At 33.2% G+C, this 23,080-nt stretch overlaps 1 protein-coding gene and 1 long non-coding RNA gene across 7 annotated transcripts; both read left to right on the top strand.

Moving 5' to 3' along the window:
- Positions 1–2,314: 2,314 nt before the first annotated feature.
- Positions 2,315–11,205, top strand: LOC110890104 (serine/threonine-protein phosphatase BSL1). Of its 2 annotated transcripts, none has more exons than XM_022137673.2 (21): positions 2,315–2,778; positions 2,859–2,919; positions 3,003–3,081; positions 3,165–3,244; positions 3,327–3,421; positions 3,706–3,805; positions 5,397–5,466; positions 5,619–5,720; positions 5,826–5,907; positions 6,357–6,536; positions 6,636–6,789; positions 7,562–7,739; positions 8,033–8,200; positions 8,367–8,605; positions 8,697–8,781; positions 8,853–8,951; positions 9,098–9,297; positions 9,375–9,450; positions 10,281–10,416; positions 10,504–10,643; positions 10,893–11,205. In XM_022137673.2, exons 1-21 carry the CDS (start codon positions 2,574–2,576, stop codon positions 10,974–10,976), a joined length of 2,613 nt encoding a protein of 870 aa, XP_021993365.1. In that variant the 5' UTR covers positions 2,315–2,573; the 3' UTR covers positions 10,977–11,205. The 2 variants fall into 2 exon arrangements, with proteins under 2 accessions (XP_021993365.1, XP_021993364.1); XM_022137672.2 differs by having other exon boundaries at positions 2,317–2,778; positions 7,553–7,739.
- Positions 11,206–11,679: 474 nt separating this feature from the next.
- LOC110891966 lies at positions 11,680–21,862 on the top strand. 5 transcript variants are annotated; one of them, XR_004872417.1, is made up of 13 exons: positions 11,680–11,909; positions 12,837–12,857; positions 13,047–13,575; positions 13,748–13,764; positions 16,049–16,117; positions 16,193–16,314; positions 17,399–17,467; positions 17,544–17,665; positions 17,809–17,996; positions 18,092–18,160; positions 21,474–21,502; positions 21,639–21,693; positions 21,832–21,862. It is a non-coding gene; the product is annotated as an uncharacterized LOC110891966 (long non-coding RNA). The 5 variants fall into 5 exon arrangements; XR_004872416.1 differs by lacking the exons at positions 21,474–21,502; positions 21,639–21,693; positions 21,832–21,862 and adding an exon at positions 18,263–18,663 and having other exon boundaries at positions 17,809–17,869; XR_002565719.2 differs by lacking the exons at positions 21,474–21,502; positions 21,639–21,693; positions 21,832–21,862 and adding an exon at positions 18,263–18,663.
- Positions 21,863–23,080: the final 1,218 nt, after the last annotated feature.

The raw sequence follows: 23,080 nt of genomic DNA, 5'->3' as shown, positions 1-23,080 counted from the left end.
TACATTTTACTACGTTGACCATGTTTTTTGACAAATCATCTGCTTCCTGAATCTGAATCTGAAAGTTAACTAGACCCCTTAAGTTGTCATTCATAACAACTAAGCGTCTGGAGAAGAGTATGTTGATATAGGAGAGTTGATGCAATTTTCCAAGCATTTTATCGTGTGTTGTAATTTTAATGAAGCAATGAAGATTGAATATGCAAACCGCATCCGTCTTCTGTTATGATTCGAAACATTCCGAATAACTAGCAGAACCCGACACGTCTTCTGTGATGATTCGAAACATTCCGAATAACTAGCAGAAGAACCCGGCATGTCTTCTGCTAGTTACTCTTTTCTTCGATTTCAACGAGGCAACTTTCCTTATCAACCGAACCAGTGATTTCTTATCCATACTATTCTTCATAGCCATATTCCCACTCACAAGTTGTTGATCTTTAAGTGCTGATTTACTCCCGAACAAACCATGCCCACCTTGACCAGAATAGATAAGCGTATCACTCGATCCACTTACATTCGAATAACGCTGAGAATCCACAACGCTTATGGCCAGATTCTTTCCTTCAATCTTGGCAAAATCAATGCCTGCTTGTTTTATTATCACGAAAGTACTGAACTACCGAGATAACAGCTCCGGTATTTATCACCAACTCATCTTTAGTAGTGTTTGTTTGAGAACATGATTCAGATACACAACGGTCTCTTTGCTTCGTCCACTAGAACTATTTGTGTATGCATTCTTTTGATAGTTAACAACGCTAATTAGAAAAAAATCTGTAAAATTAATCATATCGATTGCTATAACAGGATGGATGTGACACACACAGATAGATAAGTTGTCACAGTTGTCAAGACTGTCTGTCGGGTTTCCAATGCTCACACAGGGTGATAAACAACGCTGATACGAACACATGTGTTTCGAAATAGGCTTTGTTCTTGGTTTAATGAAGTTATACGTAACATCTAGTTATATTCAGATTTAAACAATGCCCGCCTCAACTGAGATAACAGACATCCATCAAGCTCAAAAAGAAAACTTGTGTTTCCCATAGTCACAAAAGATTGTGGTTTGTATTTCGCATAGCCACCGTTTCCGTAGTAAAAAACGGTTGGGTTTGCACATTCAATCTTCAATACTTCATTAAAATACCAATAGTAGAAGAACCCGACACGTCTTCATGTTACGGAGAATGTTCTAGAAATTGAAGGAAAAGGAAAAGATTTGTTGAAATCGAATTTGACAACTATGACAGCTTATTAAAAGTAGCAATCACCTCCAATCATTTCCTGGTCAAATCACACACTATAAAGTTTAAAGTTATCGTGTGTTGTAGTTTGGAAAGATGACCGAATAGAGATCTGAATAACAAACTGTGGAGAACTTGTCTGTGTCGGGTTCTTCTGCTAGTTACTCGATCAACGGACTGATCGGTAACGTTACTCTACTTGTGCTCCGATTTAAGCGACGTGTTCCGATCAACGTTGTTAAAGGTGATGAAGAGTTTAGAAACCCTAGAATGATGGTGTTTTTATTGGAAAAAAACGTGATACTTGAAAAAACATCCTTATATACGACCCGTATATATTTGGTAACATCAAAAACCTACCAAAATAATTCCATTGAGCCGTATACGTTTTACAAATCGTATAAACATGTATACGGCTCGTATAACTATATACGGGCCGTATATAGTAAAATAAAAAAAAACATTCTCTGCGTATTTTCCTATTCAAAAACATTCTATACGACCCGTATATTTTGTATACGGCCCGTATATTTTGTATACGGCCCGTATACATTAAGGATGTGAAAATAAGATATAGGGGGTGTGGGAACAAGGGGAGCCTAAAATTATTATATTACTCAGACCATGTGTAGTGACGAAGTGACATAAAGCCCCTCTCTTGGGCATGAAGTGACTTGTGGTATATGGGGTATTATGGGGGGTTAGTTAAAAAGGGGTGTAGTGGAGATTTGTGAAGATATGGAGAAATCTGATTTTTAATTTCTTTTTTGTTTAAGTTAAAAAAGGGTTTAAAACAGATATGGGAGGATCTGATTGGCCATTCAAATTCATCTCAGATGTGTTTAAAGAAACGCCATTAAAAAGGCAAAAATGCCGAGATGACGGTGTAGTAGGTTTTATGAGGCGTTTTCGGGGCATTTTATGCCCAATTCCACCTCACTACGGATAGTCTCACTTATTTATTATTATTACTCAAAAAAAATAAACAATCTACACCCACTTTTTAGACACCAATCCAAACACGGGAAAGTAGCATGTTATTCTGTTGTAAAACCTGGTCAATGTTTCGAATTTTCGAAGACTTGGAATCTTCCTAAATCTGATCTTCCCCTTTTCTTTCTTTCTTGTAGCCCCCCACCCTGCGATTCCACCTAATTCCATCACTACAGCTGTTTTCTGTCATCCAATATTATCCCGATTCACTTAACAGCACCACCTCCCTTCACAATAGTCCATCATGGATCCAGAAATATTTCTTTCTAAGTAGTCCGACCCGTAAAAGGCTTGCTTGCTTACAACAAATCTCATCGGGTTTTGGCTTTGATGGGTTCAAAGCAGTGGATGCAACCAGCTCCAACCTATCATCCATTACAGACTTTTTGGGACACTGAAGATGACGCTCCGGGTCCCCGCTGCGCCCACACTCTCACCGCCATCGCACCCACCAAAACCAACGGCCCCCGCCTCATCTTATTCGGTGGCGCCACCGCTATTGGCGGCGGACCCTCCTCCGCAGTCCCCGGAATCCGTAAACTATTATTTGTCCATCCTTCATTCCTTATTTTTATCAGAATTGTGTACTAATTAGTTGAAATGTTTGAGTTTCAGGGTTAGATGGTGTCACGAATTCGGTTCATGTGTATGATGTTCTTACTAGGAAATGGACCAGGTTGGTTTCAGTTATACTTTGTTCGTGGATTAACGCAATTGGTTATTGTAGAATTCGAGTGTTAATTTGTGAAAAAATGGCAGAATTCAACCAGCAGGCGAGGCACCTTCACCGAGGGCTGCTCACGCAGCAGCGGTTGTGGGAACCATGGTTGCGTTTCAGGTGACTTTACTTTGAAGAGTAGGTTTACGATGAAATGTGTAGAGTTTACGTTTTTTGGTTTGATAAATTTGTGATGTTGTTAGGGTGGGATAGGTCCTGCTGGGCATTCGACGGACGATCTTTACGTGCTCGACTTGACTAATGACAAATATAAATGGCACCGGTAAATGCGTGCAGTCAAGTTTATGTCTTCTTGTTATTTTGAAGTAGTAGTTGTTTTTGTTATTTTTTTTTTTGGTGTGCAGAGTTGTTGTTAGAGGGGAGGGTCCCGGCCCTCGGTATGGACATGTAATGGATTTGGTAGCCCAACGATATCTTGTTACTGTTAGTGGCAACGATGGTGAGTTTATCACATCTATGCACATTATGAGTTTCTCGAACTTTTTGTCATTTGTTGTTGGAATCTTGAAATCAGTTAAAAGGAAAAGGGGGTTAATTTGTTATGTGAAATGCTTGAACGTCTTTTATTTGCAAACTTTTTTTTTTTTAAATTTGTTTTTTTTTTCTGTTTTTATAATGGAAAATCAACGCGCTCTAAACCGTGGCTCGTTTTGGAACGTGCCATTTCATAAACTACATCTTTAGTACATAGACTTAAAATAGCAACGTCTTCTTGTCTTCTAGGAAAGAAAGTGCTTTCAGACGCTTGGGCTTTGGATACTGCGCAAAAACCATACGCTTGGCAGAAACTAAATCCAGAAGGTGATAAACCGTCTGCTAGAATGTAAGTACATAATTTAGTTGTGACTAAAGTATTAATTTGTCATTTGTCATACGACTTCAATGGCCTTTTTGTTCGCCTAGTCATGGCTCTGAAATAGTCAAAATAGTTCCTTACCATTATATTAGCCTTTTGAATACATCTTAATCTTTTACTGTATAGCCCGGTTGATTCTTATTCGTTGTTAAGAAGTGAATCAAATATTGCAAGTAGTTATTTATAAAAGATTACAATTAGAAAACAAACTTATCGTTACAAAACCAGACCGTACCAAAACTTTCATTATAATTATAAGAGTAAACTGCCATTTTGGTCCCTGAGGTTTGGTTACTTTTGCCACTTTAGTCCAAAACTCAAACCTTTTGCATCTGGGTCCCTGTGGTTTCAATTTTATTGCCATTTTTGATAGCAGCGGGTTCGGGTCATTCGAAACGGGTGGGCCAATGACCATGGGTTGTTGAAGAAAAATGGAGCCCCATTATGAAGAACCCCACGTTAACATGTTTAAAGGCTTCACCCATTTTCTAATACTTTATTTCTTTTTCATGCATTTTATTTCTTTTCATGCAGTTGGTTTAGTTTATTTCCATTACCTTAAAAATAGGAACGTGGGTTGTTAGTTTTTTTATTTTCCTATGTATTTTGTAAAGCACGAGATGGACATCAGTGAGTTTATGTTTTGAGAAAAGAATTTTGTTGATTTATCTCTCGAGTGTGAGAGTTAAATTAATTGTCTATGCTAGCTCAATTTTGGCACATTGGGTGGTGTTCTTAGACACGATTTCTGAACCGAAGTGGTGAATCTGTATCTTCGGTTACGACATCGCAGCCCTACCGTTTGTTTGGTGGTGTTTTCTATATCCAAACGAACCGTAGAACTATCTTAAATTTTATTGTTTGTTTTGAACCGGTGATTCGAGGGTCGATTCCTATCAATTTTGGTCCAAAAATGAAATCAGGTCATATTTGTCTTATAAAATCCTGCAATTTTGTCATTTTTCTCAGAGGCAAATCAGGTCATATTTGTCTTATAAAATATGGTATTTATTTATAAAAAAGAAATGATCATTTTGTCCTTGCGGAAAAGGACAAAATAGCAGGATTTTATAAGACAAATATGACCTGATTTTATTTTTGGACCAAAATGGCAATAAGACTGAAACCACAGGGACCCAGATGCAAAAAGTTTTGAGTTTTGGACTAAAGTGGCAAAAGTGACCAAACCACAGGGACCAAAATGGCAGTTTACTCTAATTATAAAAAAAACTTAATAGGTAAGAGTAAAGTAAGTCACATGGTTTTTCGAGTTACAAATGAAGTATCAACTATCAAGTCAACTACATACAAGGGCGTAGCTTTGTGGGGGCGGCCGACCCCCCGAACTTTTCACTCAGTAGTGGAGAGTATGTAGCTTCCGTACAGAAATTTTTGGGTATATACGTTTTTGACCCTTCGGTTTTATAGAAATTTTTGGTATATACGTCTTCGACCCCCCGGTTGGAAATCTCAAGCTTCGCCACTGACTACATACATCCAAAGAGTAAATTTAAGGGTAAGATGCATAATTACCATATTCGTATGTTACAATTCGCAGGTATGCAACTGCTAGTGCCCGCACAGATGGTATGTTTTTGCTTTGTGGTGGAAGAGACATCTTAGGCACGGTATGCGCTATTTCTATAGCTTATTCTCAGCATTGTCTTACTAATAACTCTACTTATAAATGTATGGAAATATTATAAATTTTATTTTGAATATATACTAGCATTATATTGTCCTTGAAACTATTGTTTTTGTGTGTGTATTGCATTTGCAGCCGCTAGCAGATGCCTATGGATTGCTCATGCATAAGAATGGTCAATGGGAATGGACACCTGCACCCGGAGTTTCACCGTCACCAAGATACCAACATGCAGCCGTAAGTAGTATTATTTATTTTTTGTATCCCTGTCAGTGAATATTAATAAAACTGAAGATATTAATTAATCATCTAATATGTGTATATAAATTTGTTGGTCATCAGGTGTTTGTTGGTGCTAGATTGCACGTTACCGGAGGTGTTTTGAGGGGAGGACGAGCAGTAGATGGTGAAGCAGCTGTTGCAGGTTAATTTTGGTTATATTTATAACATAAATTGTAATCGCTGTTGTCAGTTGCGATAATAGTGTTTGCTATAGCGCGCTTCATAGCCGAGCGACCCTATCTCGGCGTTGCGCAATCTGATTGTTAGCAACTCCATAGCGTGAAAATAGCGGGATTTCGGGTTTTTTTTCGTTTTAATATAAATAGCGGGATTTTAGGCCCTTTTTACGTATTAATATAAGTATTTAATATAAATTGCGGATTTAGATTAAAAAAACAGCCTATTGGAAGATATTTCTAGAAATTTCTTCTAGTGTATCGCTAAACATAAAATAGCGCCCGTTATTTCATCGCTATTGCTACGCAGCGTATAGGTAGCTTGTCGCTATCGTCTGTTATTCGCTATTGACAACTATGATTGTAACCTTATTGATGAAGTATGTATACGTTTTCAACATGATTACGTTTACAGTTTTGGACACGGCTGCTGGTGTTTGGTTAGATAGACACGGCATGGTGACTTCTTCACGTAATAATAGCAAGGGTGGTCAAAGTCAAACCGAAGATTCTTCTTTGGAGCTCATGCGGCGTGGTAGGCATGCCGCTGCATCTGTTGGTGGTCGCATATATGTCTATGGCGGTCTTAGGGGAGGTAAGGGTTACTTCCCAGAATACCCTTTTCTCATCAAACGTATCATGTAACTTTATTTATGTATTGTTACATAATATTAAATTGTTTCATGTATTGCAGATGTGTTACTAGATGATTTTCTTATCGCTGAGGAATCGCAAAATTCGGATTCTCGAGCTCCTATGTTAACATCTGAAACCACCTCAGGTGTGACAAGTCCCAGGTCAAACAATTCGAGCCCGTTTGGTCCTACTCCTTCGTCTGGCAGATTAAGGTTAGGCCTGGTTTTCTTCGCATTCCTATAACCTACTGTAGGCTTTGTTTAAAAATGCGCTAGTCGAAGTCTAGAATTACACGAGTCATAGCTGTTAGTAACGAGCAGAGCGCCTGCTATAGCGAATAGCATAGCGAAGCGGCAGTATGTTGCATTCTGATGGTTAGCAACTCCATTGTGGGATTTTAGGTTTTTTTTTTCGTTTTAATATAAATAGTGATGCCAATTAAGTTTTTTTTTTTGTGTTTTAATATAATAATTTAATATAAATAGCGTATTTAGGTGAAAAAACGGTGTATTTTGATAAAATATACATATAAAATATTTCGTAATTTTCCTTCTAGTGTGTCGCTGAATATGATATAGCGCCCGCTATATAACCGCTATCGTTAGTAGCGTCTAGGTAGCTTGTCTCTTAACGTGCGCTATTCGCTATTGACAACTATGTCAAGGATTAACATTAATACATTATAATAAACATTATCTAGAATTTCATTTTAGTTACAATATATATACATGGCGCCTTGCGTACGTGATGGGTGCGACTCATGTTTTCTAAAACCAATAATGTAGGTTAAAGTTTAGTAGAATTTTCGACCCTTTTACTTATGAATGCGACGAATTGGGTTGCTTTTTTTTTTTTAATTCTAAAATGGGTCAAATTATTAATTTTTTTTGCTAACATGGGTTAAAAAGTGCACAAAGGTTTTTTTTTTTTTTTTTTTTCAAAATTAGATAATTATTACAAAAATTAGCTTTCCAGTATGAACAGGGAATCTATGGAGCGGCTGGCAGAAGCATCTGCCGCTGAAGCACAGGCTGCTAATGCTGTATGGCAAGCCGCACAGGCACATGCTATGATTTCAAATGTTTCAGATGACTCGCAACCTGCCGAAAACAATTCAGAGGGTAGCGATACCGAGAGAGATGTTACACTTCACCCAAGAGCTGTATGTGTTTCTTAACCTTAGTCTTGTGTTTGTTATGGACCAATGAAGTTACAGTCCTTTTCATTGTAATAAAAACTCGCTATATAACACTTTTTTCTCGTTATATATCCAATAAGCTCCAACCCTTTAATACACTAGGTCTTCTTAATTTTCAAAAATTTCAAAAATTTTTCAAAATTTACTATTTTTTTTTTTTTGTAAACTTATTTGATAGTTTCTTGATCTTTTTAGTCATATACATATGTATAAATAGTGTGAAAAGCTAATGAACACATGGTGTTTATACACTGCAGGTTGTGGTTGCCAACGAAACTGTAGGAAACCTCGGTGGGTTGATCCGGCAATTATCTTTGAATCAATTTGAAAATGAGAGTAGACGAATGATTCCTTCTCAAAATGACCGCGCATATCCAACCAGAAAGTTCACAAGGCAACCGTCACCTCAAGGCTTGCATAAGAAGGTAGACATGTACAAGTCGTTTTTTTTTTTTTTTCCAAACCGAACCGGTTTATTTTGCTGATAAAGACCGGTTCAGTTTTTAAACCAAAAAACTGAAGGTTAAATTACATTTTCATTTCACATTTTTTATTATAGAAATACCGAGATATTTATGTTAAATTTTGCAGGTCGTATCTACTTTACTTAGGCCTCGAAACTGGAAACCTCCTGCCAACAGGAGGTTTTTCCTTGATTCTTACGAAGTAGGAGAGCTTTGCCATGCAGCCGAACAAATATTTTTGCACGAGCCTACGGTTCTTCAATTAAAAGCTCCAATTAAGGTGTTTGGCGATCTCCACGGGCAATTTGGTGATTTGATGCGGTTGTTTGATGAATATGGATTTCCATCTACTGCTGGAGACATAACGTATGCTTACAAATTTACTATCCAATTTTCATATTTAAAATCTTAAACCTGTTGGATTTGAGTCGTGCTGAAATCGAATTGCGTTGACCAGATACATTGACTATTTATTCCTTGGCGATTATGTTGATCGAGGACAACATAGTTTAGAGACGATCACTTTACTTCTTGCGCTTAAGGTACGCGTACAACTTATAGCTCTAGTTACGAATCTATATTCACCTTTTTTTGGCTTTTTTATCGTTTTCAGATTCAGTATCCCGAGAATGTGCATTTGATACGTGGGAACCATGAGGCTGCTGACATCAATGCACTCTTTGGATTTCGGCTTGAATGCATCGAAAGAATGGTAATTGGTGATTTCATTTAGAGTACAGGTGGCAGATTTGACCCGTTTAGGGGTAAATGGGTCAAAAAAGTTTACTGGTCAGTCCACCTGATTTGACCCGAAGGTCTTCAAAATGTTCTTACAGTTGGTGTATGATGATTGTACAGGGGGAGAATGACGGGATCTGGGCATGGTCACGGTTCAATCAACTGTTTAACCATCTTCCGCTTGCGGCGATGATTGAGAAAAAGATAATATGTATGCATGGTGGCATAGGGAGGTCGATACATTCAGTCGAACAGATAGAGAAAATAGAGAGACCGATAACAATGGATACTGGATCTCTCGTCTTGATGGATTTATTATGGCAAGTTTTGTTAGGTTTCACTCACAAGGCTTGACATAAACCATGTTTTGACTTTTTTTCCCTTTGACTTTTTGCAGGTCTGACCCGACAGAAAACGATAGCGTGGAAGGTCTACGGCCAAATGCTAGGGGACCGGGCCTCGTCACTTTTGGGGTATGTATGCAGTTTATTAGCGAGTCAGTAAAAAATTAATAGTGCCAATGATAAATAAATCTGAATAAAGATTTCGATCCATTTGCTAATGAATATGTTTTATCTGTAACGGGTCAAATAAATAAAATCGTATAAAGATTTGCTAATTAACAAGTCGAATGGGCTGAAAGTCACCCAATGCAAGGGTGTTCATAAACCATTTAACTGACCGAACCACTCAAACCGAAGCAAATCGGCATGTTCGTTCCACAGTATATGGTTCAAAAAACTAGGTCTACTTGTTTGATCCATGTTTCGGGACTTGGAACCGACCACTTAACTTTAGTCTTAATTTATTATTATTATTATTTAATTTGTTATTATTATTATTATTATTATCATTATTATTATCATTTTTGGAGGCTGAAGTTATGCATATCTATGATATTCATGAACCATCTTTATCATTTTCCAAATTTGATACAAATCAACTATTATGAAAAAATAAAAAAAAAACAATAAAACCTGGTTCCAACCGTCCGAACCAAACCTTTTCGGCCAGCCCGGTCAGTCAAACCAACCCAGCCCGTTTTTCTAAACCGTACTTCGCGGTTTGCCTTAAAATTTTTATCAAAACCAGCCGAACTTGACCGTGAACACTCGTAAGTCCCTAAGTGTATTATTAACCGATAGAACATTTTAAACCAATTTATTCAAACAGTTACGTTATTATTGACACTAATGTTTACAGAAATGGTTAAAATGTTCGGACAAAAAACTGTTTTGGTCAACTAATTGACCCGTTAACTAGACCATTTTGCCATGTCGGCTTTTTATCACTACTTTTGCAGCCTGACAGGGTTACAGACTTCTGTAAAAGAAACAAGCTTCAGATGATTATAAGAGCACATGAATGCGTAATGGATGGGTTTGAACGATTTGCTCAGGGCCAGTTGATTACCCTTTTCTCCGCCACTAACTATTGCGGTACGTACTACGTACCCTTCGCTTAACATTATTTAGACATTAATTAAATAAATGCAAACGTTCTCTAACTGTGGCGATTAAATTCAGGGACCGCAAACAATGCCGGAGCTTTACTAGTGGTCGGCAGAGGACTGGTGGTTGTTCCTAAACTGATTCACCCGTTGCCGCCTCCTTTTAACTCACCGGAAGCATCTCCAGAGCATGTTCAAGACGACACATGGATGCAGGTAGCTTTCATACATTAAGATCATCAAATCAAATGTTGTGAATATTATTATTAACATAATAAATGGATTAAAATGGTTACGAAAGTGAAACCACTGGGACTGAAATGGTTATGAAAGTGAAACCACAGGGACTGAAATCGCAATTTTTAAACTAATGGACTGAAATAGTGATTTTTGACAAACCACAGGGACGAAAACAGTAAGTAACTCTATTGTTAAAGTTGGGAAATCATGTTTGTTTTGTTGTAGGAGCTTAATTATCAAAGACCGCCAACGCCTACCAGGGGCCGACCCCAGCCTAATCATGACAGGAACTCACTTGCATATATTTGATTAGTGATATGATATTGGGATTTTGATTCAAGTTATATACACAAGAGATTAAGATTGTATTTAGAGTAAATATGGCTTTTTTCATAGACTTGATTGACATTGCTTGTATGATAAGTGATGATGAGATGGTTTGTATCTCATGAATAATTTCTGCATTTAGATGAGCACTTTGAAATACATATTTACATGTATCACAATATAGCTCGTGACTTGAAGCTTGTTAAAAAAACTTGCTCGAAAATGGTTTGGCTCGTGGACGGGTTCACAAATACATCTAATATGATTGACATTTTTGTAAATAGTTAACTATAATGTTTAATTTGTAACCAAAGACAAAATTTTGATCACAATTAACCTCATTACTATATAAAAGGTCTTCTGTGTTTATTACGAGTTCATGTTAACCTGTTTATTATAGCGAGATGTTAATTAAGATTTTGATTATGTGTTAACAAAAAATACTGTTAAAAATAAATAGATGACATTGGACAAACTTGGAAATAGACAGAAAACCATTTTTATCTTCAAAAACTATAAATATAATCCCCAAATTGTTTTCAAGAATATCTAAAGAAATTAATGATTTCAATTTCAAGGCCTCAATCAATTACATAATCTATATATATATATAAATGAGATGGATTTGGGCTAGGTGGCATTTGTATTTGGCCATCTTGGCTGATGTGGCAACTTAGTTTAGGAGGGAAATCACACAAATTCACAATGGACACGGGATCCAGAAAGCATCGGGTCGGACTTTTGGATTTGGATCAATCATGATGGATCCTTTATATATGTCTTTTTTTCTAATTCTTCTTCCATACTCTTCAACAATCTTCACAACCCTAAAACCAAACCCTAGATCAACTCAACCTTTCTGGACGTCACAGCGATTTCTCATCTCTCTAATCAGATCTTCTTCCGCTATTGAAGGTATGTGGTTTTACCCTTCAATCTATTTTTCTTAGCCGTAGATTTTAATTTTATTCTTTTGATTTCTCTTTCTGATGTTATTTTGTTTCTTCACATATAATCTACCTCACATCTTTGTCGTTGTTGTTCCATAACAGATTCATGTTAGCAAGAAGTATTTTGATGATAAGCACCGAAAAAATTCTACCTGCACGTCTATTATATATGTAGTACTACAGATTCGATTCTGGCATAAATGTCCGATTGATGTTAACTTTTTTTGTATTCTTATTAATTTTATGGAAATTGGTTGATTAGATCCGTGATGACTGAACGTTAATTTTAGTGTAAAATGTTTGAAAATGTTTTAGTTTTTGGATTGCACGCAAGGTGTTTGATGAAATGCTTGAATGGGATAACGGGTTTTTTTTTCATAATTTATGAGTTTATATTGATGGTTCTCTATGTTTGTGGTGATTTAGTAGAGTTTTTGATGCACTTTTTATAGATGAATTCATGTCTGTTTTGCTTAGATCTAAAAGATTTTATATTGAAGCGTCACATTGAGTTTCAGAGACATGGCTTCTGGGTTAGTTTTGCTTAGATCTGATCTAATGTTGTTCCGGTATATTGAAGTTCTTCAGTTTTAGACGATATTTAAGTTTTCTGAAAAAATTTATTATTTTGGCGGAAAACTGATAATTTGAATCCTGATATGTAGTAGTTTTTCGTGATTTTTTGATTTTTTTTTGTTGTAATTGTTGTAAATGATTGTTTTTATAAAGATTGTTTCGATTGCTAAAAACCATTTGTTTTCTCATTTCTGTAGATCCGATAAAAGAAATTAAAGGTGTTTTGTTTTTTATGTTATTCGATTGTATTATACAAAGTTGTTTTTATGAATATTGTTGTGATTGCTAAAAATCATTTTTTGTCTGATTTCTGTAGATCTTATCAAAGAAATTAAAGGTATGTTTTTATTTATGTTGTTCGATTGTATATAAAGTTCATTTTATAAAGATTCTTTTGATTTCTAATAACGTTTTCTTTGTTCTGATTTCAGTAGATCCGATCAAACTTTATCTTTTTCTTTCTTTGGATTTCTAATAATCTTTGTTCTGATTTGTAATAACTTTTTCTTTGTTCTGATTTCTGTAGATCTGATTTCGGACTCCGATAATTCGTCAATCAAAAGAGGTTAGTTAAGTGTTATAGTTATTTTATCTTTTTTAAGTATGTAATATGTAATTTTATCCTTTATGTTCATTATTTTTTTACCTATTAATATATGTTCTGAATGATTTATGGTTTGTATTTTCTCATGGTGAACCCTCAATCTTTTTTGAAATTCGGACTCGGATTGTTAGTCTACCAAAATAAGTTATGTTGTTCTGAATTTTGTAGATCCGATCATAAAATTGAAGGTATGTTGTTTTAGTTTGTTGCTTATCTACCGTGCATCTTTAATCTAAGCGATTGAACATTTATATTTTTTTTTTTGCAAACAATATCAAGATCAGAGGTTTTGTTATCATCATCTACATTCTCTGATTTATGTAGTGTCTATGAACGTTAATCATGTCTTGGACATTTATCAAACTTACTGATTTTTGTTTATTTTGATTTTCATGTGAATCCCTAAATCTTGGATAACAATCGGACTCCGATCATTCAACAAGCAACAGAGGTTAGTTGAATGTTATAGTTGTTTTATCTTTTTTAACTTTGTAATGTTTGATTTTATCATTTATGTTCGGTGTTTTTTTTTTCAAAAATTAATAATATATGTTCTGAATGATTTATGGTTTGTTTTTCTCATGTTGAACCCTCAATATTTCGTGACAATCGAACTCGGACAGTTCGTCGACCAAAACAGGTTAGTTCAATTTTCTTGGTGTTGTTTGTTTTTTGATATCTATAGTCTTTGGTTTTAAATTTTGTCTTTATGCTATATTTTGAGAGTTTATGTGATTATCTTTTGAAGTTCATATGGTTTGTTTTGTCAGTTATATTTTTTTGCTATTTAGTTATGTTGTTAATTATTTAAGGATACTTTAATTTCTTTTAAAATTGTTTTTGTTTCTATAAACAGATGGCCATTTTTAATGTTAATTTTTTGTATTCGAAATTATTATTCGGTTTCTGTAAATAGACATTGTTTCTATAAATAGATTATCTTTTAAAATTATTATTCCTTTGCAGTTATGGATCCTAAAAACAATGCTCTTTCGTTGTTAAAGTTGATTGATCACTATAATCCTAATTTTTTGATATGTTTCTTTAGTTTTCAGTTTTTTTTTTAAATTAGAAATATATGTTCTGAATGATTGATTGTTTGTATTTTTCCATGGTGAATCCTTAATCTTTTTTAAAATTCGGACTCGGAATGTTCGTCTCCCAAAACAGGTTAGTTAAATGTTGTTGGTATTGTTTGTTTTTTGATGTCTATACTCTTTCTTATTTCTTATTAAATTTTCTGTTTATGCATAATTTTGAAACTTTATGTTATTATATTTTAAAGTTCATATTGTTAGTTTTGTCAGTTATGAGTTTTTCTATTTAGGTTTAAGATACCTTTAATTTATTTCTAAAGATGTTTTTGTTTCCATAAACACATTACTGTTTTTAAGGTTAATTTTACTATTCTCAATTATAACTCTGTTTATGTAAGAGTTAATTACTGTTTTCGTCCCTGAGGTTTGTCAAAAATAACGGTTTCAGTCCATTAGTTTAAAAATTGCGATTTCAGTCCATTAGTTTCATTTTCGTAACCATTTCAGTCCACTAACTTAACTCCATCCATTTATTTTGTTAACTTTGAGTTAACTAACTAATTCAGGGACGGTTTGCGTCAGTTTTAGAAACACAGGGACTTAAGTGTAAACTCTAAAACATTAAAACAAAAAAAATAGTAAATTCCAAAAAATCAAAAAAATTCCAAAAAACCAAACAAATTCCAAAAAATTCTAAAAAATAATAAAAATTCTAAAAAATCATAAAAATTCTAAAAAATTCTAAAAAATCCAAAAAATCCGTTTCGGCGCAAACGGTTTCGAACCCGAACCGTTTCAAGCTGAACCGTTTCGAGCTGAACCGTTTCGAACCGAACCGTCTCGACCCGTACCGTTTCGAAGCCGAACCGTTTCAAGCCGTACCGTTTCGAACCGAACCGTGCCGTTTCGAACCGAACCGTTTCGAGCTGAACCGTTTCGAACCGAACCGTGCCGTATCGAACCGAACCGTTTCGAGTTGAACCGTATAGAACCGTACCGTTTCGACCCGAACCGTTTCGAAGCCGTACCGTTTCGAAGCCGAACCGTTTCGGTTCGATACGGCACGGTTCGCGTCGAAACGGTACAGCTTGAAACGGTTCGGTTCGATACGCCACGGTTCGGTTCGAAACGGTTCAGCTCGAAACGGTTCGGTTCGAAACGGTACGGCTTGAAACGGTTCGGCTTCGAAACGGTACGGGTCGGAACGGTTCGGTTCGAAACGGTTCAGCTCGAAAAGGTTCGGCTTCGAAACGGTACGGGTCGAAACGGTTCGGCTCGAAACGGTACGGGTCGAAACGGTTCGCGTCGAAACGGTTCCGGTCGGAACGGTACGGACGGTTCAGCTCGAAACGGTTCGGGTCGAAACGGTTCGCGTCGAAACGGTTAAGCTCGAAACGGTTTGGGTTCGAAACAGTTCGCGCCGAAACGGATTTTTTGGATTTTTTAGAATTTTTTAGAATTTTTTAGAATTTTTTAGAATTTTTATGATTTTTTAGAATTTTTATTATTTTTTAGAATTTTTTGGAATTTGTTTGGTTTTTTTTGAATTTTTTTGATTTTTTGGAATTTACTATTTTTTTTGTTTTAATGTTTTAGAGTTTACACTTAAGTCCCTGTGTTTTTAAAACTGACGCAAACCATCCCTGAATTAGTTAGTTAACTCAAAGTTAACAAAATAAATGGATGGAGTTAAGTTAGTGGACTGAAATGGTTACGAAAATGAAACTAATGGACTGAAATCGCAATTTTTAAACTAATGGACTGAAACCGTTATTTTTGACAAACCTTAGGGACGAAAACAGTAATTAACTCTTTATGTAATTAGACATTGTTTCTATAAATAAGTTGTCGTTATATTTTTTAAAAAAATTCCTTATTCCTTTGCAGTTATGGATCCTAAAAACAATGCTCCAATCGTTTTTAAAGTTGATTGATGACTATCATCCTATATTTTTGGTATGTTTCTTTGGTTTTCATTTTATCAACAGACAAAAAGTTATTTAAGCTTATAAGTTTTTTTTCGATTCATAGGAAATACCGTATGATGAGCCAGCTTATTGTGGGAAGGAAAAGTTCCATATGCTCAATGTATTGAACTTATTGATGATGACTTATGCAACTGCAGGAGTCTGAATCTTCTTCGAACACAAGAGGTTAGTTTAATTTTATAGTTTTTTTGGTGTTTTTTGATCCGGTATAATGATAGTTTTCATCGTTTATGTCAGTCTCTATAATTTTTAAGTTATTTTGTTTAATATTTTTTTTCGCAAATCTAACTATGATATTTTTTGAAATTTGAAAATCTTTGTTTTTTTACTAATAAATTTTGTATTGTATTAGTATGTATTAATGATTCTTTTGTTTTGGTTTTTTATTTCTGTTTTTTTTTTCATGATTAACTAATAAATTTTAGATTCTGTTAATTTTGAATCCATTAAAGATTATGTAAATTTTTAGTGTGTGATATGTTTTTTTCGGAATATTAATTGTGTTTCTAAAAATAAATAGGTTTTAAATTTTTTTGAAACCGTTCCTTTTTAATTATTTGTTTTAGAAGTTTCTCCCGATATTATAAGTTTGTTTCTATAAATAGTTTAGCCTTTTAATTTTTAAAAAGCCTTCATTTTTAATTTCCATATATGGATCAGAGTAACAATTGTCCTTCATTTTTAAAGCTTATTGAGGAAGATGTCTCATTACTTTTGGTATGTTTATTTGTTTTTTATTTCTGTTTTTCTTTTTTCATGATGACTATGATCCTATATTTTTTATATGTTTCTTTAGTTTTCAATTTTTTTTAAATTAGTAATATATATGTTCTGAATCATTGATTGTTTGTATTTTTCCATGGTGAATCCTTAATCTTTTTTGAAATTCGGACTCGGAATGTTCGTCTACCAAAACAGGTTAGTTAAATATTGTTGGTATTGTTTGTTTTTTGATATCTATACTCTTTCTTATTTCTTATTAAATTTTCTGTTTAGGCATAATTTTGAAACTTTATGTTATTATCTTTTAAAGTTCATATTGTTAGTTTTGTCAGTTATGAGTTTTTCTATTTATGTTTAAAGATACTTTAATTTCTTTCTAAAGATGTTTTTGTTTCCATAAACACATTACTGTTTTTAAGGTTAATTTTTATATTCTCAATTATAACTCTGTTTCTGTAATTAGACATTGTTTCTATAAATAAGTTACCATTATTTTTTTTTTTAAAATTCCTTTATTCCTCTGCAGTTATGGATCCTAAAAACAACGCTCCAATCGTTTTTAAAGTTGATTGATGACTATCATCCTATATTTTTGGTATGTTTATTTGGTTTTACATTTTATCAACAGACAATAAGTTATTTAAGCTTATATGTTTTTTTTCGATTCATAGGAAATACCGTATAATGAGCGACCTTATTGTGGGAAAGAAAAGTTCCATATGGCCAATGTCTTGAAATTATTGATGATGACTTATGCAACTGCAGGAGTCTGAATCTTCTTCGAACACAAGACGTAAGTTTAATTTTATCGTTTTTTTTGTGTTTTTTGATCCGATATAATGATAGTTTTCATCGTTTATGCTAATCTCTATAATTTTTAAGTTATTTTGTATATTTTTTTTGGCAAATCTAACTATATGAACTCATTTGTAACAGTTAGCAAGTTAGCAAGCGAAGGCAACTTTCCGAGTGAGCTGAAGGCATTGATAAACAAGAGGTTTGCGTTTAAGATAGCCATAGCTTCGTTTAATATAAAATAGAAATCAGATGGCTACTCGGTTTCCAAGTTGACTGAAAATCCTTCCATCATCAAAGATCTTGATATTCATTTTGATGTTTACCAGGTTCTATATGTACCCTAAACGTTAACTTAAATTTTTTATTATAGAAATCTTATACCACTTATGAATACTTATTGGAATTTATGAAATACATACAGGCTGCTGATGAAGAACCTTTAGATCCTGTTGCTTCTGATCCAAATCCAATTGTTAACGTTAACATCCGGGTTTGTTAAGCAACTTCTTTATATCAGTAAACCTTTATTATTGTTTTGTATTCAACTTTTATGTCCATTTATATTTTTTACTTTTTAAATTTTGTTGTACAGGATTCTGTTTCCCGTGTCGTTGATGAAGACACTCCCATGTCCAGTTTGAACAACAGCATCTTTACTACACCCTCTGGAGCTCATAATAGTTGTTCTTCAAAGATGCTGGACAATGAGCTGAAGCGTAATTTGGAGACGGTTTATGATGTGGATCTTTGTTATTCTCAGTCTTCAATTAAACCGCGTCAGGGTGATTGTGAGAACAATGAAGGTTTGAAGATGAAAGCAAAGCTGGAAAATTAGTATTAACATTTAATAGTCATTTCAGTTTTTTCGAACAATTTGAGATGTTTTCTTTTGGTTAATTTTTTCCGGAACATTTATTTTAGTACTTGATGTTTGGTTTCATATGGATATTTCGTTTATTATCGTGGTATTAAAAGATTATTTGTTTGCTTTAATATTTATTAAATTTCCTCTTCTCTATTGCATTAATTCAAACCTTTTTCTTTTGTTACATGTAAATTGAATAGTTTTATGGATTAAATTATTTTACATAAATTGTCAAGTTAATTTATTTTGTTATATAACATTTAAGTTTACACAATTATTTGTTTAAAACTCAATAATATAATTTACAGGAAACATTTTGAGATCAACGGATTTGACTAACATCATTTTTTCGCCTAAAATTCCGAAATCACATCTTATTGGTTTTAATATTCGATCATCTATTCCATGCGATTGTATTACAAAATGACCCTTTCATTGTTTTATGTTACATGGCATTCTTTTAATGAAATTTTTATATACTTTTTAAAGCTTTCAATGAAATCTTAAGCTGCAATGTTATTTGATGTTATTATTTACATATTTTTTTATCTACATCTACATTGTATATATATGATATTAATTGTTCGATATATTTGAACTGTATTAGACTTTTACAAAATTAAGAAAGATTCTTTCCTTCCCAACTTTTTTTTTAAAAAGAATATTTTTTTTACGATTTATAATACACGTATTATAACATATTAACATTTGTTTGTAAAAAAACATGTTATTCGAAATGTAATATTGATGATATAATATTTATCCGTTATTTGATTAATTTAATTGATTAAATACCAAAAAACAAAAAAAATACTTTAAAATATATATAATTTTAAATTTCGAAACACTTATTAACCATTAATCAAGATGATCTACATAAATCTTTCATAAGTTTTTCATTATTTGATAAAATCGTATATTAAAAAATTAAGGTTTCCAAATTAGATTTCCACTATATGATGAAAGTCCTATAAATACCCATATTTCGTGTAATTCTTACTCATTAGAAAATTCATATACATAACACCTCCACTTACACGGTTAGTTACTTTGTACTGTATTATAAATGTTTAATCTTCCATTGATAATTATCAATTTTTTATACAATAACTTTGTATTCAATCTTTTTTTTTATTTATTTTTTCAGATTATTAGGAATCATGGAACTTATTGGGGATGACATGATATTTGAAGAGATCTTATCGAGACTACCTGCAAAGGCAGTTTGTCGTTTCAAATGTGTTTCTAAACAATGGTGTTATGAATTATCCACACCAAAGTTTGTTTTCATCCATACTCGGCGAGTTGGAAATTCAATACAAAAGAAGCTGCTCTCCTTGAAAGAAAGTTCCATAGTCGTTGACGACATAGTATCTGGCAACTTAGAAGTCGATACTAGCAAAACCGTAAATTTTCCATATGATGTCCATCCATCCTTTTTAAGCATTATATGTTCGTTTAATGGTCTGATTTTAGTTTGCATTAAAAGGAATCCCAATGAGCTGGTCCTTTGGAATCCAACGACGAGACGTTTTAAGTTGATATCGGACGACTACTTTATTCGTTATTTTGGTCGACACTACGATACTGGTGGAATGTACTTAGACGAGGACAACGATCTAAAAGTGCTTCATATTAATTGTTACTGGGACGTAGTTACTGCTCGTGTATATTCACGACGTCATGACTCATGGAGGAAATTAAACTTCTTGAACGGAACTCAATTCGCTTCAAACTTTTATTCATGGTCTTCTGGAATTTATTCCGGCAAAACAATATATTTCATTGTTTCAAGTTACTGGATTCCACCTGGTGAAAGGAACATAGTTGCTTACGATGTTATCTCTGAATCTTTCAGTTTACTTCGTTTTCCGGAGCGTATTGAAGTCAATCCTTGCCAAGTACATTTTCTAACAATTTCGAACAAGCTCCATGTCATTGTTGTTCATTATGCTGGTGAACTAATTGCAGATTTGGTCAAATATGAACATGATGACTGGATCAAGGTCTTTTCTTTCAATAAGGCTCGCATAGTTCAACATTTGGAGCCTCGGCAAAGGACAAATGTAATTCAAGACAACAAGTGGTTGATAACCAGTATTTGTGGAGATACTGTTGAAGTTCTACTTTGCAATGATTCTTTTAACTACATCCAACACGTTGACAGCTACAACGGACCGAAAGGCGCATTATTTTTGGAGACAATTGTTTCGCCTTTCGATTAAAAATTAGGAATTAATTTGATACTATTTCATCTTTTGTTTCTCGAACAATCTAATTTGTTTCAATTATCTGAAATTTTATCCTATCGTTACTTTAATAATAAAAGAATTTAGTATTATTTTTCATCTTTTCTTATATCCAATTAAACATTACAGTAAATTACATATTTTAACATTCACTGTGGTGACTGCATTCTTTATTACCAAATACCATCATTGATTAAGATCCATCCTAAAAAAATTACAAATCTTATAATTAAAAAAAAATATCTTTGATGTTTATTAATATAGATAATAGATTGTAACACCGTCATAAGCATTAACAATAAATATGGAAAACTTTTTAAAAAAATTCGTATATTTTGATTATACAAAATAAGATATGTAGTTCAATAGTTTAGAAATTATATATGTATTTCAATACAAAATATGCCGATCATAATTTCCATAATCAACTTTTTTTATATGCAGTGTCTAAAGGTGTTTCTAAACATATATAGTAATCAAATTATAGGAACTATTACATATTGTTGTTTACTGAATTTATGATTTCATATGAATAAATAATTAAAAAACATACACATGACGTTTCATGAAGAAACTATTACATATCGATTTTATATTATAAGATGTTGTTCACATATTATTTATGTTGTTAGTAATATTTTTTTAATAACTAATTAGATGTGGTTTCTTTATGTAACGTCCTTTTGTAGGTATTTCTTATGGCTGAAGGTTCATCAAGGTATTTATTTTTAATTTTGTTACTTTATGTAACATCTAATTTGTATTATCTTTGTTTATTTTTTCATATTTTTTTTATTTTTCTCACACTAACCTTTACTTATTACTCTTTATTAATGTTGTAATTTTTAAATTAGTTTCAGAGGATACTGGTTCTGTAGGCTAATGAATGTAGCGGACGAAGTTATTTTGGTATTTTGATAACTTACTTTATAATTCATATTTATTATTTTGTTTTTTATCATTATTAAATACACTTTTATATTATTGTACTGTTTATATATTTCTTATTATACTAATAATTAAGAATGCATATGTTTGTTTTTTTAGTCTATTCCGGACGACGCTGCGTGCAAAATATGCGGTGTAGACCAAGGCCCTACAAATGTCATGATACACACTGAAGATGAGTTTATTAAAAGCTGACCTATCAATTAATAGAATATACATGTGAATACTATGAAAATATGCACATCTTATTTGTTAACTTGCTTTTTTTATACTTTTTGTGAACATATCTTTCACTAAGAGCTTAGTTACCTTGTGATGTTATTTAGAATTGTCTTTTAACTTGCAGATCTATAGTGATGGCCGCAACAAGATATTATAGATGACTCTGAGAAAGAGTAACTGTTGTTTGTCTGGAGACACTTTAATTCTTAACAAAAGTAAAAAAATTTATTGTTTTTTACTTTAGTGCATTTTAACTATATTTTCATATTGTTAACAAGTAATTTATGTAATGTGTCACTTTTATATTTGTATTTATATTTATACACTTTGTGATAATGTAGATAAAATTTTCCTACCCGCGAAGTTCGCGGGTGATAACCTAGTAATAAATATATATATGCACAAAACTGTAAAACGCATGGTGACAGATACATAATTCAACTTTTTCTTTTCTTTTTAACTTGCATACGTTTTCTAGTTATTCCATTAGAATCTTGCCGTTCAAAAAACAAGTTATTTCATTTATAAATTAGCAAGTTTTTTTTTCTTTACCATAAGCTTGGGAAATTTTTCAAAAAAAAAAAAAAAAAAAGAAAAAAAAAACTTTGTTCAACCTAGAAGTTTTATCTTTTACATTTTACCCATTTGAAATTTTTACTTTTAACTCAAAGTTTTTTTATCTTTTGTAATTTAACACAACACTTTATTATTTACAACTTTGGTCCCCCATACTTTTTATCTTTCGCAAGTTTTTCGTTTTACATTTCGTTCTAAATTTTGCGAGTTAACATGTCGTAGCGTGCATGTGAGGTTCAACGTTTTTTCCTCTATTTTTTCATATTTGACAGACTCGTCGCAGCGCGTCCATTTTTCCCATTTGAAAAGTTCGCCGCAACGGGTGGGTCCTAGATCGACTAAGTTTTTTTCTACGTTTTACGTTTCTGGTTAATTTCTTCTTATTAACACACTGTAACGGCTTTGCGTGGTTCAACGATTTTAGTATGCTTTTCTTTCAGTGTAATTTTTACCATTTTATCTATTTGATTTTTACGATGTTTAGAGTCGATGTCGTTGTGGCATTGGTGCTACTTGGCACAGTTTTACGAACGCTTTTAAAATTTTAAAT

The sequence above is a fragment of the Helianthus annuus genome, chromosome 11 (assembly GCF_002127325.2).
Source record: "Helianthus annuus cultivar XRQ/B chromosome 11, HanXRQr2.0-SUNRISE, whole genome shotgun sequence".
Classification (NCBI taxonomy): domain Eukaryota; kingdom Viridiplantae; phylum Streptophyta; class Magnoliopsida; order Asterales; family Asteraceae; genus Helianthus; species Helianthus annuus.
This window is presented reverse-complemented; position numbering and strand designations above follow the sequence as displayed.